Source organism: Camelus ferus, chromosome 25 (genome assembly GCF_009834535.1).
Source record: "Camelus ferus isolate YT-003-E chromosome 25, BCGSAC_Cfer_1.0, whole genome shotgun sequence".
Lineage (NCBI taxonomy): Eukaryota > Metazoa > Chordata > Mammalia > Artiodactyla > Camelidae > Camelus > Camelus ferus.
This window is the reverse complement of record NC_045720.1, coordinates 12,843,869-12,860,065: the sequence shown is the minus strand read 5'-3', so window position 1 is coordinate 12,860,065 and position 16,197 is coordinate 12,843,869. Positions and strand designations below refer to the sequence as shown.

Genomic DNA, 16,197 nt, shown 5'->3' with positions numbered 1-16,197 from the left:
TCACAGTCCAGAAACTAACAATGCATTTTATAATTGATGGCACCCAGATCAATGAAATATGAGATATAAATACTGAAATATGGGATACAATTACAGAAACGGACATGCAAGGTGCTGCTGGAGATTAGAATTAGGAATGAAAAATTCCCCCCTTTTCCACCTAAAGGCAGCTCTCCTCATTATCCCTACATTAATCTCCTCCTACTCTTAATATCCTGCAGCACTTTTTGATTGATTCCCCAAAGCAAAAACCACCTGAAATTAAAAGAGATCTGATCAGATAAGACTGGAAGCTTCCGGACTTAAACATTTCCAAATGAAATCAAATTTCTGTTATTCTTTCAACAGGCTGTGCCTCAGCTTCTATTCAACTATCAAACATAAAAAACAGGACTGAGCTCACACGGTCGCTGTGAAACCAAATGAATCGTTCACAGGAAGCCACTCAGCACGATGCCCAGCATGTGGCGAGCACTTGGGGAGGGTCAGGCGCCCTCGGCAGTTACACAGCATCTCTGAAGTTGTCTAACTCTGGGAGCCTCGGCAGGGGACAGTTATGCCTACCTAATGATCAAACTCAATAAAAACTCTGGAGCAGCGAGCCTCAGGGAGCTTCCTGGTTGGTGAATCTATCCATGTGCCCAGCAAGAGCACGGAAGCTCGGTCCCCACCCCCATCCCATGTAACTCTGCACAGGATGTTCATTTGTCCTTTATAACAAACTTGAGCTTGGCCAGGCAGAAGGGTGGGTGGCCTGGGGACCCCACTTGTGGCTGGTGTGACTCTAGTGGAGGAGGTCTTTGGTCTGAGTCCTTAGCCTGTGGGGTCTACACTAACTCCGGGTTGTTAGCATCCAAATGGGTGTGAACTATAGGACACCAGACTAGTGTCAGGGAACTGATGTTAGAACAGAAATGTCTTCACCCTCCTGGAGGACTGGAGGACTTTCGCTTCCATGGCTGCCAAGGGGATCCAGCCCAGAGGAGGAATTTTATACCTACTTCCTGAAGAAGTGAAGACGTGCCTGCTTCACAGGGCTCCTCCGCAGTAGTCAAGAGGAATTTATGGATGAGAGAGGCACCAGATGTGAGCCAGTTAGTCCTGTGAAAACTGTGAATAGCTTGCAACTCAAGAGAGGCCAGAATACCGCCCTGCCCAGCCACCCAGCCCCACACCGTACTGCCCGTTTAGCATTCTCAAGGGAAGTGCAAGGAACTGGTATTTCAGCACGTTGTCCTTTTCGTCTTTGGTCAAAATTAACGCTGAGAAAATCACTGGGTTCCTCTTGTGCCCCCACCCCCGTCCGTTCACTGTAAATACATCTTCCTGCCACTTCTAAATACAGCCATGGTGGAGCCAGGTGACACCTTGACAACAGGCTCATCGTGCGCAGAGACATCTCAGGGCATTTGTCTCAGCTCCCGCATCAGCCGTGTGCAGCCAGAGTCACAAGCCAGGCACCTGATGAGCTGTGTGGGGTGACGCTTTTCCAGAGACCAGCTCTGTGAAGGAAGGGAGCCCGCAGCTCCAGGCCTCCAGTGAAGCTGTTTGCTCTGTTTTCACCTAGAATTCTCAGTTGTGAAATATGACTCATGAATCCCCTGGCCTCTGAGGACCACCTCCCCTGGCTTTCATCTCAAGTGTAACAGCCCCTTGCAGGGGCTTCCTGGGTTCTGTTCCAACATCTCTACTGACTGCACTCAGGGACAGCTTCCTGAATGCCACACGGGATCTAAAAAGTAAAGTTTGACCACTGCTGCTCCTACTAAGATGGCAGGAGTCGGGATGCCCCTTCGTTATGTTTCTCCCCATCAGCATGCTAGCAGTGGGTGCAGGCTGCCAGGGTCGTCAGCTGCGTCATCCGCTGGCCACCCCCTTCTGACTCTGCTGACTGCTCTACCTGGCATTTCCAGGGCCAGAACGTATGTCAGGCTGTGGCTCTCTAACACTGATCAATTAAGAAGTCCCTCCCTGTCCATTTCACATAGGTTTTCCCATTAAATAAGGCTGTACCCGTTCAGTTATTCCCTGCATAACTCAATGCATGTGTGCCTACAACACCTTTCCCAAGCCTGGAATAAAGCAGTGATTCCACAATCTTCCCCGTGGTGTTATGTGCAGTAGCAGCTAAATACCCAGAAAGATTGCAAGGCTAGAACAACCTCCTAGATCTAACGGTCACCTGTCCACATGTACAGCCACCCCAACTTCAGAAAGAACTTTTCGAGCTTTAATTCCAACAGAAAACAATCACGGGTTTGGGTCCAAAGTATACATGTCCCAACTGCACTGGAGTGGCAATCCCTCCTCTTCTGGGGATGCTCACTGGAGGTGAGTGTGGCCCTGGGGAAAGCAGCCTGGAACCATGGGCCGGCTCCTTCTACTCCCGACATCAGATTTCAGGAAGGACCGATATTCTGGTTGTCACTTTGCAGAGAGCTGACACGCATCAGGGGGAGGTTGTTGGAGAAAATATCCAGAGTTTTCCTGGTGCGGCTGCCGCCTTTCAGGGCTGGGCCTTGCAACCCGGATCACTAGCAATACGAGGAGGGCCATCTGCAGCTCCACACTGACTCCAGTGGCCCAGAAGGTCCTGGGGGATGATAGTTCCTGATCATTCCTGGAGGCACGTGCATGGCAGATGGGGTTAACCCGCAAGAGAGTCTCTTTGAGCTGGCCACACTGCCTTCTGAGAGGTCTGCTTCTCCGCCTCCCAAACTCAGCAGTAGGAACAGAGTAAGGAAGCCTCTGCATCGTGCCCGGCAAGACAGCCAGGTGACCCGCTAACAGATGCCTGGGGCTTGAGATCCGTAGGTGGGAATTCCCTCTGGGGAAGAGGGCCACTCCCAGTGCTCCTCCTCCTCAGAAACAGGGTAGCTGGACGGAGTCGAGACACGCTCAGCTTTTACCACTGAGGGAGGGAGCACAATTCACCCATTGACTGCAGTGTCCGGGGCAACCTGAGAGTGGTTTCCACCAGCTCGTGCGCACAGGAGAACGGGGCGAGGAAATGCAGGCGTTCACCTGGTGCCGCCAGAGGCGCCAGCAGAAAGGATTCAGCGTCACACAGGCTTCTTGCTTCCTCCGCACATAGGAAGGGCGATGGGCGGAGTTTAGTCCAGTTTGAAGTCTGATCAGAAATGGGGCAGAGTGATAGAACCATCTGGAAGCAGGTAGCTGAGGCTGAGCAGCGGGGGTCACTGTGGCTCCTGGTCCAACAGTGGAGGGACTGGCTGCCCCCATGAAGCTGACTCAGGGTATCGCACGCACTGCCCTCTGCAGCATGGTCGCCCTTCACTGCGTCCCCGTGCTCCCGTCTAAATGGGGACGGCCACGTCCTGGCGCACCCTGTCCTCTCTACCTTAAGCAGCCCTCGCCCCATTCTCACCAGCTGATCCCACTTCATCTCCCTCACCCCCTGCCCACCCCAGGCATAAATGGGTCCCTTGCATTTGCCCCATGGCTACACATTTTGCTCGTACTCATCCTGGTGCTGAGCACACCAGATTAAACTACAGCTGACCCTTGAACAACGTGGGTTTGAACATGGGTCTACTTAGACATGAGTTTTTTTCAATAAATATGGAGTTGGCTTCTGAATCCACAGGTTCCATATTTGCGGATTCAACCAACTATGTGTCGCTCATGTACTGTGTTTACGATCCTTGGTTGAATTAGTGGATGTGAAGGGCTGACTATGGGACTTGAGCATCCATCCCCCTGGAGACAATCCCCCTCGGACAGCAAGGGACGACTGTAATTGGTTTCCTTCCACTAGGGTCCCAGTTCCTCGAGGGAGCAACGTATCGCTGGCTCAATACATTTTATTGACTTATAAATTTCTTCCCTGTGGAGGCCCCTAGTGACAGCTTATGCAGGGACCTGGGATTCAAGGTAAATACTTCTGATAGACCGAAGGAAAGTGTGCATGTGTGTGTGTGTATTTCTTTTCTTTTTTTGTAAAATCAGGATATTTTAACTGCCATGAAACTTTGCTAAAATACAGGTGTCCAGGTTCAAAAATGATTTACAACTTGTAAAATAAAATTTCTGAGGGCTTCAAGCCATACATCTTTCTTATGTCTTTATGCCCCGGTTCACTGCTATGATTATATGCCACTAGTGGCTTAGTCCTGTGAACCAGCCTTTGCAAGAGAGGGAACTAGAGGGGATGTGGAAATTTTTCCTGACTCAGATGAGCAGAATTTAAGTCAGGAACCCAAAAGGTTTCTTTACTCATCCTAATCCTAACTGCCCATCATTTAAAACAAATAGCATGCCCCCTTGATTTCACAGATGGACTCACACCAAGCTTTCCAGCAAAGGTGTCCTCAAAAGGCTACATATTATACATTCCCTTTATAAGAAATGTCCAGAATAGGCAAATCCACAGAGACAGAAAGCAGATGAATGGTTGTCAGGGGCTGGGGGAGGGAGAATGAGACATGACTGTTTAAAAGGCAGGGGATATCTTTTTGGGGTGATAAGAACATTCTGAAATTAGACAGCAGTGATGGTGGCACAACATTGGGAATGCACTAAACGCCACTGAAATGTACACTTTAAAATGGTTTAAATGGTGCATTTTATGTCACACGAATTTTATCACAATAAGCAAGAGTGGCTGTGTCTTACCTTCCTTCCAAAGGTATACTAAAAACTGTTCAAGCTGTTTCATAACCACAACATTGAGGACTGGAAAGGATTATCGCTTCTAAACAGTGGGGAACACTACCCCAATGTCACCATGACAGGAAGGAGGCAGAGCTGTTTTCCCCGCCACAGCAGGTCATCCTGGCCCCACAGCTCAGAGGAGACCTGTGTGGTTTGGGTTCACTGTAGATGACAGAATCCAAAGCAAAAACCTCTTTGGGGCTGTTCAGTGAAAGGGCTCAGAGGACACTCAAGCACACTCAAGCAAGATAACCCACACAGACAGCTCACAGACGGACCTTTCGGAGACAGAGGGACAGCCACGAGACTCTAAAAGCGACTTGAAGTTTTAGTAGCGTTATTACCCACAGAATCAGGGTCAACATTCAGTCAAGAAGAATCATTCTGATTATTGAATTCGAAGATCTGATACCTTTGAAATGAAACACTTCACAAACTCCGCTGCAATAAGAAATACTTTTGATTTTTTCAAAAACAAATGATTGGTTTTGAAAAAACTCTATGGTCTTGGGAGGGGACAAAGTTAAAGATATTTGGCAAGCTGAATACAACCCAATCTGATTTGGGAATTATTTTGAGGACTTAATTAGTGTTGCTCTATATGTTTTGTTTGTGATACAAATACACACATATCTCCTTAGATATATATGTACATATAAATATATTTATTTCCTGTGGAAAGGAGGTTTTAAGTCACTCTGTATTTCTTTTTCCACAAGTCTAATACCGAATTATGAGGATGCAAAGGCTTGCAGAATGTTGAGCTAACCTGTGCAAGGGCCAAACTTCAAAGAAAGAAAATGATTGATTGAAACACACGCACACACGATTTTCTTAAAGTTATGGAAGATTAGGTAGGCACAGTTGATTGTTCTGAACGGGTAGGAAAACTGGGGCAACCAGCATAGATCTGGACAACCACGGAAAGCCCACAGCAAGGACCACACCGTGACCAGCCACCAGAGATTCAGGATGACAGACTTACCGAGGGCGTCCACTGGCAGGGGGGGCACACGGTGAGAAAGTGCAGGATACACAATTGACACAAAAAGGAAAATAATAGAGTCAAACTGGTATTCGAGCAGCAGTCTTCCCTTTCTTTCATGTGTTAAAACAGTCCATGGCTTGCCACCGAATTTTATATTAGGACGATTCAACCCGCATCCACCAGGTTCCCTTCTCTGACTTGCTAATAGTCTCTCCTTCCCCTCTAAACAGAACTCTTCCTAGTTCCTAATCATCATCCCCAGAGAATGCAGCAAGGTTTCTTCTTAAAAAGAGAGATGAAGGATATATTCCCATAAGGGAGCCAATTAAGATGCTTTAACAAGAAAAACTTTCAAGTGTAATTTATTGTAACTTGAACAGTAACTAGGGAAACCAGGATCCGAAGTTCAAGCTGGGGTGAAATGAAAATTTAAAAAATAAAGAAAGAACTTAAAGTTTCTGTATAATAGCAAATAATACGCTAACATGGGACTCTGTTAGTTAGGTTTGTAACACTAGCTTTGCAGCCTCTGCTGAAAAATGACACATTCAACTATTTCAAAGTCAGGCTCAAGGGTTAACATAGTAAAAATGTTTCAGCTCCCTCTCTCAAAGTCTCTGATAAACTTTCAGTAGTTACAGATGGAAACAGAAGGCTTTACCATAATTAATTTTTCAATTTAAATTAATAATGGTATGAGTTAGTGAAATGAGAAATAAGGCTGCTGACTTTGGACAGTAAGGTGGCAACAGTGGGCAAACAGCATAAAATGTTTCCCAACTCCAACCTTCTCTTACTCCCACCAACACTAGGTCACAGCTAATTCTAGGATCTCGAAGGCCATGAGCTGACATCAAGCAGCTGGGCCTGATGAAGGCTCAAGAGATGCCTCTCAGAGCTCGGCGCTTCTGAGTCAGCTCCACACCACTGCCTCATCTTCCTGCTGCCTTTGCCTTGTCCCCCTCATCTGTCAGCAAGGCTGGCTCTGCCCCATGTGCTGACTCTGGGCACTAGCCTGGAACTTCTCGAAGGGCGGGAACTGTCCCTTCTGCTCCCAACTCCCTGCCTAGTGTTTATGCCTGGTAAATGTTCAATTAGCCTGCCTTCCACAAAAATAGGTACACTCACCCATAGATGGAGCATATATCAAGTTGTTTTAAAATGATTTTGAGATAAAGTCGATCCAAACCCAAAAAACCATTAAAAGGTTTTTGACGGTAATATTTCATTAAATACCTTTAGAGCACAAGTTATCGCTCTATAGTATCTTAAAAAAAAAAAAAAGTCAAATCAGAATGTGGCAAATGGTGTCATAGCTGCAGAGTGAAAGTAAAGGTAAACTGGTCTCACACAAAAATCACATCCCGTATGTGTCTGCTCATGTCCAGGGCAGTGCTAAAACCATCCTTAAATGCACAAAGGCTCTGAAATTTTGAAAAGGAGAGTCAGAAGAATTTTTAGATCAAAGATCACAGTTTTGGAAAAAGGTGTGGCAGAAAGCTGTCTGACAATCTCCTAAAAACATACCTAAAAGGCAGTGATTATTGGGCTGTATAAATCAGATTTAGTTCTACCAGGACAAATTAAAAAAAAAAGGATCCAAAGCATTTGTCCTTCCTAACACATGGTATAAATTTCAGAAGAACAGCCAACACTTTATAAGCCGAGAGTCTAGGAAGCCACCACTTGAAGGAGATGGAAACAGATGGAGAGATGTGTTTTAGCAGAAAGGGAAATGTTAGCTAACCAGACCCCAAAATAACTGGAAGCCCTGAATAAGCAGATTTCTTCCAGCCCTTAACCTGTAGTGATTCTCAGGCCGTGCATTTTCTAGGACAGCATTTCATAACAAACATTCACTCAGAATGACAATTCTAGTACCTCCTAGAAACAGAAAGCGCCATTCACCCCAAAAATACACAGATGTGAGAACTTAGTCCAAAAACTGCACTTATATATTTTTGGAAAAAAAAATTTATAAAGGAAAGAAATAAAAAACTATTTCAGATTGTACGCTGGAGTAACTAGAAAATCATTTGGAACATTCTAAGCTGATCTGACTTGGCTTGTAGACATAAGAACACCGTCACGGCTGCCTTGTCTGGAAAGGATATGGTGCCCAAGACCATCACGTATGTGGTTGGGGCTGGAAAGACCCCTGATCACAGCCTCCACTCTCTCAGCCTTCAGGCCCAAATGCACCAGGAAACCTCACTAGTAAATGTCAATTATTCCTGAGTCCCAGGACCAGACACATCTCCCACATTTTTCAGGCTGGCACCCGATGTATCCTGGGTCTTTCTGTCCAGCACCTTGATGGTAAACTCGGTATTCTCCCTAGGCAGCCTAAGCAGTGCTGGGCAAGTCTACTTGCCAGAAACTTCCTTTTGTGTTGCACTGCACTCAACCTATCCGGCATCCCCTGTAGGTCCAAATTCTGCTAATTGGACAATGCCACTGGTTTTGAGTGATAGACCAAGACTGTCTCAGTCTCCACGCAGAATTCAGAGAAAAGGATTATCACCGCAGCCAAGGACTTACGGCCTCCGGAAAGAGAGCTCTGGAAGAGAAAAGGGAAAACAGCTTCTTTTTCTTAGCTTATCCTTTTCACCAAACTCCCAAACCTTTTCCAAGCCACAGATCTGACCTGGAACCTCTCTCCAAACCAATTAATTTCTCCTATCTCAAAGCTGTCATGTTGTCAATTAGGTGGAGTTCAGCTCCAAATCTTTACCACCCTGTTCTTCCATGGGACCTTAGATTCAGTAGAATATGGTGGCAGTTTTATCTACATTTACCACTAGACTCATTAAAATGTGACTGGCCACAAACCCTATTACTCATCAAACGCTAGCCCCCAGGTGCTTTAGTTAGACAGAATGTAAATTTCAGAAGCACCAAGACCAGAAAAGCACATCCAAAAGAAACAGCTGGGGCCAGTACTAACAGAAAAACTGATCATGGGTGAAGATTCTGCTGCCCTGATCTTGAAATGGCCTCATGGTTGTTATAAGAACTAGGAGACAGGGGCGCATTTTTTAGAAATGCCAAAGCTTAAAAACTTTGTCCTGTCCCCACGCCTCTTCCACCAAACTATCCCAACTTTCCAAGAGCATTTTCTTTTCATTCCAAATGAGAACTGCTTGTTTAGGAAAGAGGAAGTTTGGATCTGGGAATTACTACCTAAAAGAGCTGTTGTCTCAAACAGACACTAAACACCACCCACCCACAGAGCATCCTGATGGGGGAAAACCCCATTTTATCAGTTGTGACGCAGCAAATTCAAAATCTTGCTATCAAGAATAGTCTGGAGGGAAATGTCACCTTCTCAAGTTCAAGAGAGTCCCTGCATCTTGTTAGGTCTTAGTAAAATGTTACTAATGTTTGCAGAGTGGATGTGGCTAGATTTTTCTCTTCAAACTTCCAGTCCAAGTTGGGAAAGCAGAGCTAGGTCACAGATCTGACAACGAACTGGTTTGTCAGTGATGTTCAGCTGTGTCAGGGAGGTCATCTTGCACCAGCAATCTCGTCTTCCTTATCCAGCTCCCACCCTCATGAACCCCATGAAAAATCTCCTTGTACAGCAATGACTCCCAGCTCCCACTGCAACCATTTCTAACGTCCTCACAAGGCTTAATAAAGGGTTTCGGAGATTATAGGCTGTGAAAGATGGAGGAGAAAATGACATCATTTCTGCAATAATTACTATAGAACACTTGCATAAAGGCTTCTATGCATTATCCCAAGGCTTCCAAGAAACTTACAGGGTTCATTACAACGCACATTAGGCGTTGGAACTGTCAAATTTTGGAGATGGGGTGGGGAAGGGAATGAGTCAAGTACAACTTTTTAAGGGTCTCAAATTAATAGATATTCTGCACTTGGGAATTTGAATTCAGAGAGATTTCATGAGCTCCTTTCTGTTCACAGGACTATCATATGTAAGGAAGCTGGACTGAAGACTTTGCTTCAAAGACAAACCAAGCATGTGGTCATTTTCCCTAAGAAGCACCCTAACGACAGAATTTGTAGTTACCTTTTTTAGCTTTCTTCTGTAGTTTCAGTGTATCTGAGGACTTCTTTTTTATCTCTTGGCGAGCTTTTTTATATTCTAAGAGAAAGCAGAATATTGAACAATTTTACCACTTTGCTCAACAGAAAATATTTTAGGAACAGTCATTGCTTTCATCACCAAAAGCATGAACTATGACACGCAATACATAGCTTTACTGGAATATAATACGATAAAAATCTCATGACAACATTTTACAGCAAAGGGGCTAAGAACACGAAAGCCAACAAAATGCACTAAGGTCCCTCCCTGCAGTATTCATTCATACCAGCTCTGAGGAAAGACAGCATTGGGAATATTAAAATAAAAATGAAAAATTCACAATTTCCCAGCTCAAGTATCAGAAAATGTTTACAATATTATCTTCTTTCCTAAGGCCCAAATCCCCAGTGCTTCACTCAAAGAAGAACCCATATGGCAAGATAGTGGCTAGATGTTACAATTCAGAAAAGAGCACCTCGGACAGCAGGGGAAACCAGACCACGTGGGAAAAAACTAGGCAAGACTGAACTGCTCCCACTTTCCCATTAATCCCAAGGCCAGACACTGTGGACATGGAGGAGGGGCAGCCCCTTGTACCACATCCCCCAGTAACCACTCCCTCTTCCCCCAGCAGCCCACCCCACCCCCGGACTTTCCCATTTTTGGGGCTGGCATCTCTGTCACCCAGGCATGGACATCTGAAATGACAGTCGCCTGACACTTCTCTCCGTGGCTGCCCTCATATTCAATTAATGGCCAACTTGACCAATTCCCACAAAGCCATCCCCAACCTTTCCCTTCCCCCCACCTCCAAGCCTATCAGATCTCTTTTATATGCACTTAGAATCAACTGGTAGTCAACTCTTTCCAGTTACATCCCCTCAGATCTACCCACACGCTTTCCCTCCAGCACACTGACTTCAGGTCGCATGATGCTCAGAGCAAGGTCTCCTGCCCCTTCCACTCCACCAGGACCCCACCCTTTGGCTCCAGAAGACCCACAGAGGTGATATCTGTCTGGACCACTCTGTCCCCAGACCTGGTGCATGAGGTTCTGGGACACATTGGTTGAAGGGATATAAAAAGAGAATGGCCAGTTCTGGACAGGAGACCCCAGGTTAGTTTATATCATTAAAAGTCTGGTTTTCAACAAATCTATGTATGTATATGTATGACTGAAATACTATGCTGTACACCAGAAACTGACATAATGTTATAAGCTGACTATACCTCAATTAAAAGAAAAAAAACCCCGAAACGAAACAAAACAGACAAAAAAAAGAAGTCAGGTTTCTAAATGTGCTGAATGCCTAAAGGGTGAGTCTCTGGCGTTTAAGCCTGCCATTACCAATCGCTTTTAATTCAGCGGATCACAATAAATACCCCAAAGCGATGAGGCTATCCCCTAAGTAATGCTTCATATCCAAAACTCAGCCTCCAACACTGAAATGCCCACAGGAAAAGTGGGGAAAGAGCAGGTCCTTAGGGTGACACCAATCAACCCAGCAGAGGGACAGGCAGAGCCAGCAGCATGCCGTCGGAGACTAACGTGCGTCAGGTGCCCCATACCTTTGGCGTGGTCTTTATCCAGCTGGTTGGCCCCTTTCTTCCACTCTTCCATCTGCTCTTGAAGTGGGTTTATCAGACAGTCGATTAAAGCACTTGTACCGAAAGAGAAAGAAAAGGAGAAATTAAGCAGACATATTCTGTTGTCACGGTTTAAACTCAGTTGTCAAAACATACCTGAATCACAATTACCTGGAGCCAGACAAGGCAGCACACTAGGGCCAAGTTCACATCCAAATCCCCTAATTTCCTAATAGCTGTGTTCTCAGTACACTTTTCAGTGCCTGGTAAGAAGCTGGACCCACGACTGGCTGGCCTGACCTCTCTTCTCATCACCCCTGTTTACAGTCCAACACTCGTATTAACCAGCAAGGTTGCAGACCAGTGGGGTCGCCCCTCTGGCTGCACAGAGGAGCCACTCGGAGAGCTTTCAAAAGGCAAAGACACCTGGGCCCCACCCCATACCTGATAGAAACCTGGAGGGTGGGCCCAGCATTACTTTTTTTTTTTTTTTTCTTTAAGACCCACATGATTGTGACGTGCATTCAGGGAAAGGAGTTGTGAACAGAGACGAACTGTGGACAGCCTAGAGGAGGATCAGAGGGGTAAGGGGTCTCCAGATACATCCCTTTATTTCATGCAATCTCCCAAACAGGCTGCAGTCAGGTAAGCAGAAAGTTAGCTCCCCACGGAGGAGAATCATGCCAGTCAGGGGACCGAGGGTGCCATGGAGGGAAAGCTGGCCTGGTCCTACATTACAGAGGTTTCGAAAAATCAGAAAATGCCCATCAACTGCTTGACTTGAATCGGTGAGAACTACAAAAAAGGTGTTCTCAAACTGCTTTTTGATCCTGAGCCTCTGAAAATCCCCAAGTTCTGGGTATGACCTCCCCCTTTTCTTCCTAGGATCTACCAGCAGTTCCCACCCCTGCATGTGCCCCCTCCAGCTGTCAGTGCACCTCACACCCTCACTCCCTCCAGGTCTGTGTCCTAATCTTCCTTCTGAACAGAGATGCTCCCTAACCAGCCTGTGTCCAACAGCCACACCCACTCCCCACCTCCATGTGTTTCTCCTCGAGTCATTTATCACCCCCTGACATCCTATCAGATTTATACAGTGTCTAGAGCGTAAGCTCCGTGAGTGCAGGATGTGCTCCTATTCAGAGCTATGTCCCGCACACCTAAGACAGCGCCAGGCACATAGCAGGTGCTCAGCAAACAGCGGCTACTGAATCACTAAAATGGAATGAAGTGTCGCTGGACTGGCCTGGGAATAAACCAAGGTGACATGTGAGAAGAGGCGTGGTGTGTGCTATCTTGGGAAGCCCCCTTCCAGGGGTGAGGAGAAAAGGAAGCTGGATTTCATCACCTGCTCCAGCAGGTGCTTTCTGCTCTATGGATAATGCATGCATTTTCAGAAGAACCCTTCAGAGAGTCTTACACCCACGGGACAGAGGCTGAGATCCCAGCCCAAGATTATAGCATGTCAGCGGCCAGCCCAGGGTTCAGACCCAGGAGCCACTGTCTCCCAGACTAGGTGCTTCCCGCTGCATCCCACGGCCTCCCATGGTGGCCCGGCCCAGAAGGTCAAAGGGATGCCACCTTGGCAGCCCCTCACACAACTTGCAACTCTCAGAGCAGAATGGGGCAGGACTGCTGGACGATGCTGATCTGTTTGGAAGAACGTCCATTCGCATCTGGACCCTGGTGACTCCAAATCCCTGTGCCAGCCACTGCCATTTCTACCCATTCTGGACACCCGTGAATCAGACAAGAGGCCGGTAGCTTGGAAGGTTCTATGAGCTACCACTGTGGGCCTGGGGGAAGCACACGGGTCCCGAGTAACAGGATAGCAGCACACGCCTCCCTCTCCAGGAGGGCAGCTCCTCCTCCATGGGGGTTCCTGCAGTGGGTAGGGGCCCAGAGGTCTCAGCAGGACGCCCCACTCCTCACCCTGGAGGGTGGGGAGAGATACACAGAGAAGATCCTGAAGTGGGGGGTGCAGGTTCCACCAGGGCAGGGACCCAGGCCGTCTGGTTCTGCACTGTATCCCCAATGCGCAGACCAGTACCTGGCACACAGCAGATGCCCAACTGAATATCTGTTCAGTGAGTGAGCAGAGTGATGGGTGGTGATGAGAGACTGGCTGTAGGGATTTAAATGTTGTGGGGAAACCAGTGCTGCTTGAGGTGAGTTATGCTAGGTACCACCACTTCCTTAACCTGAAATCAGCAAAGGACATTTGAGACCCAGGAGAAACAGGGTCCTCACCTGGAAAACTGCCTCAGCTTGGCTTCTATGCTCCGATGCCTCATGCACATCCTGGTTAGGGCAGAGCCAATCTCCCTGGTACCACCTGCAAAAGCAACAGAGGCAAACTTGAGGGATAGGAGACAAGTAGGCATCACTGAGATCCCTAAAGAGAGAATGAAAGCATTTAAAAAACAGCCAGATTTCACCATGTTATAAAACCCATGCCACTGTGGTTCAGACTTCTCACCATGCACATGCACGTGGATGTAAATGTACACATACATGGCTACATATTTTGATGTCATCAACAAAACCAAAGCTATCTTCATTCTATATGATATCCTCTAATATTTTCTATTCTGTCTGGGTTTTTTTTTTTTCTTTGATGCTGATTGTGACCCAGAAATTGAGTTTACATAAACCCACTCAATGGGTGTGAAGATGATTAAAATAGTATCTGATATTTATCGAAAAGCTGTAGTTCTTTTTTCCGCACTCCTGGCAAAATAATACTCATATTAACATTATTTGGAGCAGCAAATAAAACCATTCCAGCTAATTGTTTTAAGACTCATCTTCTAGCACAGAAGTAATTTAGAGAAGAGCAAGGCTAAAGCAAAATGAAAGAATATTTTTTGACGGGTTTGGGTAACACCAGTGAAGTCCTCAAATTCAGCAAATGTCGAAGTAAACTGAAATACAGCTTGGTTTTCCCGAAATTCTCGCCACACATTTCCCCTCAGGCACACCGTTTTCTAAGATTATTTCTGGAGTTCCCTTCCTTCCCCTTCTTAGAAACAACGCTTAAATCAGCATCTACTTGGGCCCATGTGGAGGAGGGGAAGCCAACTGTAACTGCACCGACCACTGGAAAGCACAATTATAAATGGTATGAAAACACTGGGGCTCATGAAATCAGAGGAAAAAGTGTCAAATAAAGCACTATTTTTTAAGAGACAAGGCTTTCAAGGGAAAAGCTGCAGGAATTTATGGTTGGTTTAACCAAGTCAAGGTGACAGGAAAAAAATTCCCTCCCTGATGAGTACGCGTGACATTACTTGGGGCTGTATATTCTGCTCTGCTTTCTCTTTGAGAAATGCCACTGTGCTGCTTCAGTTCCAACCTATCTTCCATTTTATCCTGCAAACCCAGCAGGTTTTCAGAACCCCCCAAATTTAGTATTAATAGTGATATAGGTTTAATATTTCCATATGTTTATTTTGGTCCAAAAACAAGCCTTTGGAGCAATTCTTCCATTCCCCTAAAACAGGGTTTCTCAATCTTAACATCACTGACACATCAGGGCAGGGTGATTCTTTGTTAGGGGGCTGTCCTGTGCATTGCAGGATGGCTAGCAGCATCCCGGCCTCAACCTACCAAAAGCCAGTAGCAGACCCCATATCTGTGACAGAAAAATGTCTCCAGACAGTCCCAAGGGTTCCCTAGGGAGCAAAATCTCCCCTAATTGAGAAGCCCTGCTGTACAAAGAACCTGAGCAGGAACTCAAGGTCACTCGAAGCTGATGTTCTAAATGACCAGAAGTATAAGATGTTGCCCTGTAGCTCCCAGCACCTGCCAGAAGTTAGTGAGTGACCACCTGAACCTCCCCATCTCTGGCAGCTCGCGCTGCTCCACCAGGGGGAACCAGTAGAGGGCGCTGTTTTCACACGAGCCACTTGCCTTCTGGGCTCACTTCAGATTCTTAAGCTTTGATTGCCTGTAAGCGAGGACCAGGAACATTTTATCCCCAGGGAAATATCTCCTATTTTTCCTGGGCCTTCATTTGATTAAAAGTTAATAACCTGGCCTTGCAGGGAAATTGGCACACTCATTCACAGCTGGTAGGAGTGTAAACTAGTACTTTTCTGGAGGAAAATTTGGCAGCATCAATCAACAAATGCCTTAAAAACAAGCCCCTGCTTTGACCCAGCAATTCTACTCCTAGAAATTTTACTGGAGGAAACAATCAAGGCTGAGAGCAATTCCTTACCAGTGAGGGTAGTCGTTGAAATGTTGTTGACTACAGTAAAGACTGAAAATGAAATCTCTTTCTAGGGGGCAGGCTGAACACTAGACACAGCCACAAAACAGAACTGCATGCGATCACTAGAAGTGCTGGGGGGCGGTGTTTCAGGCCACAGGAAGTGGGTCGGTCGTACGGAGCTGAGGACGTGCTGGGCCCTGGGATGCGTGCTCTGCACACACAAACTCATCTAAGCCTCACCAGACTCCCAGGTGGCTGGGTGTTATTATCATCCCCATTTTACAGACAGGTAAAGCGCCGTAGGTAACTTGACCAAGGTCACGCTGCTAGTAAGTGGGATTCGAACCCAGGGTGAACTGGGTTCATCCAGAGTCTGTGCATGGAACCACTCAGCATGGGGCACTTATCCCAGAAAAAGGGAGGTGGGAAGAGGTAGAGCCAAGAGCCCAGGACACTCTGCTAAACTGGCTTATCTCCACCCTCCTGTGGTGTTAGAGTTTTACAGCCCAGCTCTCAAATTTGGGTTCCTGAGCCTAGAACTGTCGAATTGACACTAGGGGGACTAGGCGCCAATTCGTGCTAAGCTGCTACAGAGAGCTCAGTGATGGAGAGCTGCTTTGTTGAGGACCCAGACCTGTTTCCTAAAAAGAGAATTCTATGGACAGAAAAGATCACCTC

At 46.5% G+C, this 16,197-nt stretch overlaps 1 protein-coding gene across 11 annotated transcripts in view; it reads right to left on the bottom strand.

Annotated features, from left to right (window-relative positions):
- MTSS1 (MTSS I-BAR domain containing 1) overlaps positions 1-16,197 on the bottom strand; it is a 140,000-nt gene that overhangs the window by 22,409 nt on the left and 101,394 nt on the right. For 6 of the 11 annotated variants that reach the window (XM_032467613.1, XM_032467617.1, XM_032467612.1 and 3 more), the window contains exons 4-6: positions 13,554-13,638; positions 11,286-11,377; positions 9,699-9,773 (exon numbers count right to left, since the gene is read on the bottom strand). In XM_032467613.1, the coding sequence (XP_032323504.1) occupies positions 9,699-9,773; positions 11,286-11,377; positions 13,554-13,638 (252 nt within the window). Of the gene's footprint in view, positions 1-5,659; positions 5,672-9,698; positions 9,774-11,285; positions 11,378-13,553; positions 13,639-16,197 lie in introns of all 11 variants that reach the window. The other 5 variants (XM_032467611.1, XM_032467610.1, XM_032467615.1 and 2 more) reach the window with 1 other exon arrangement.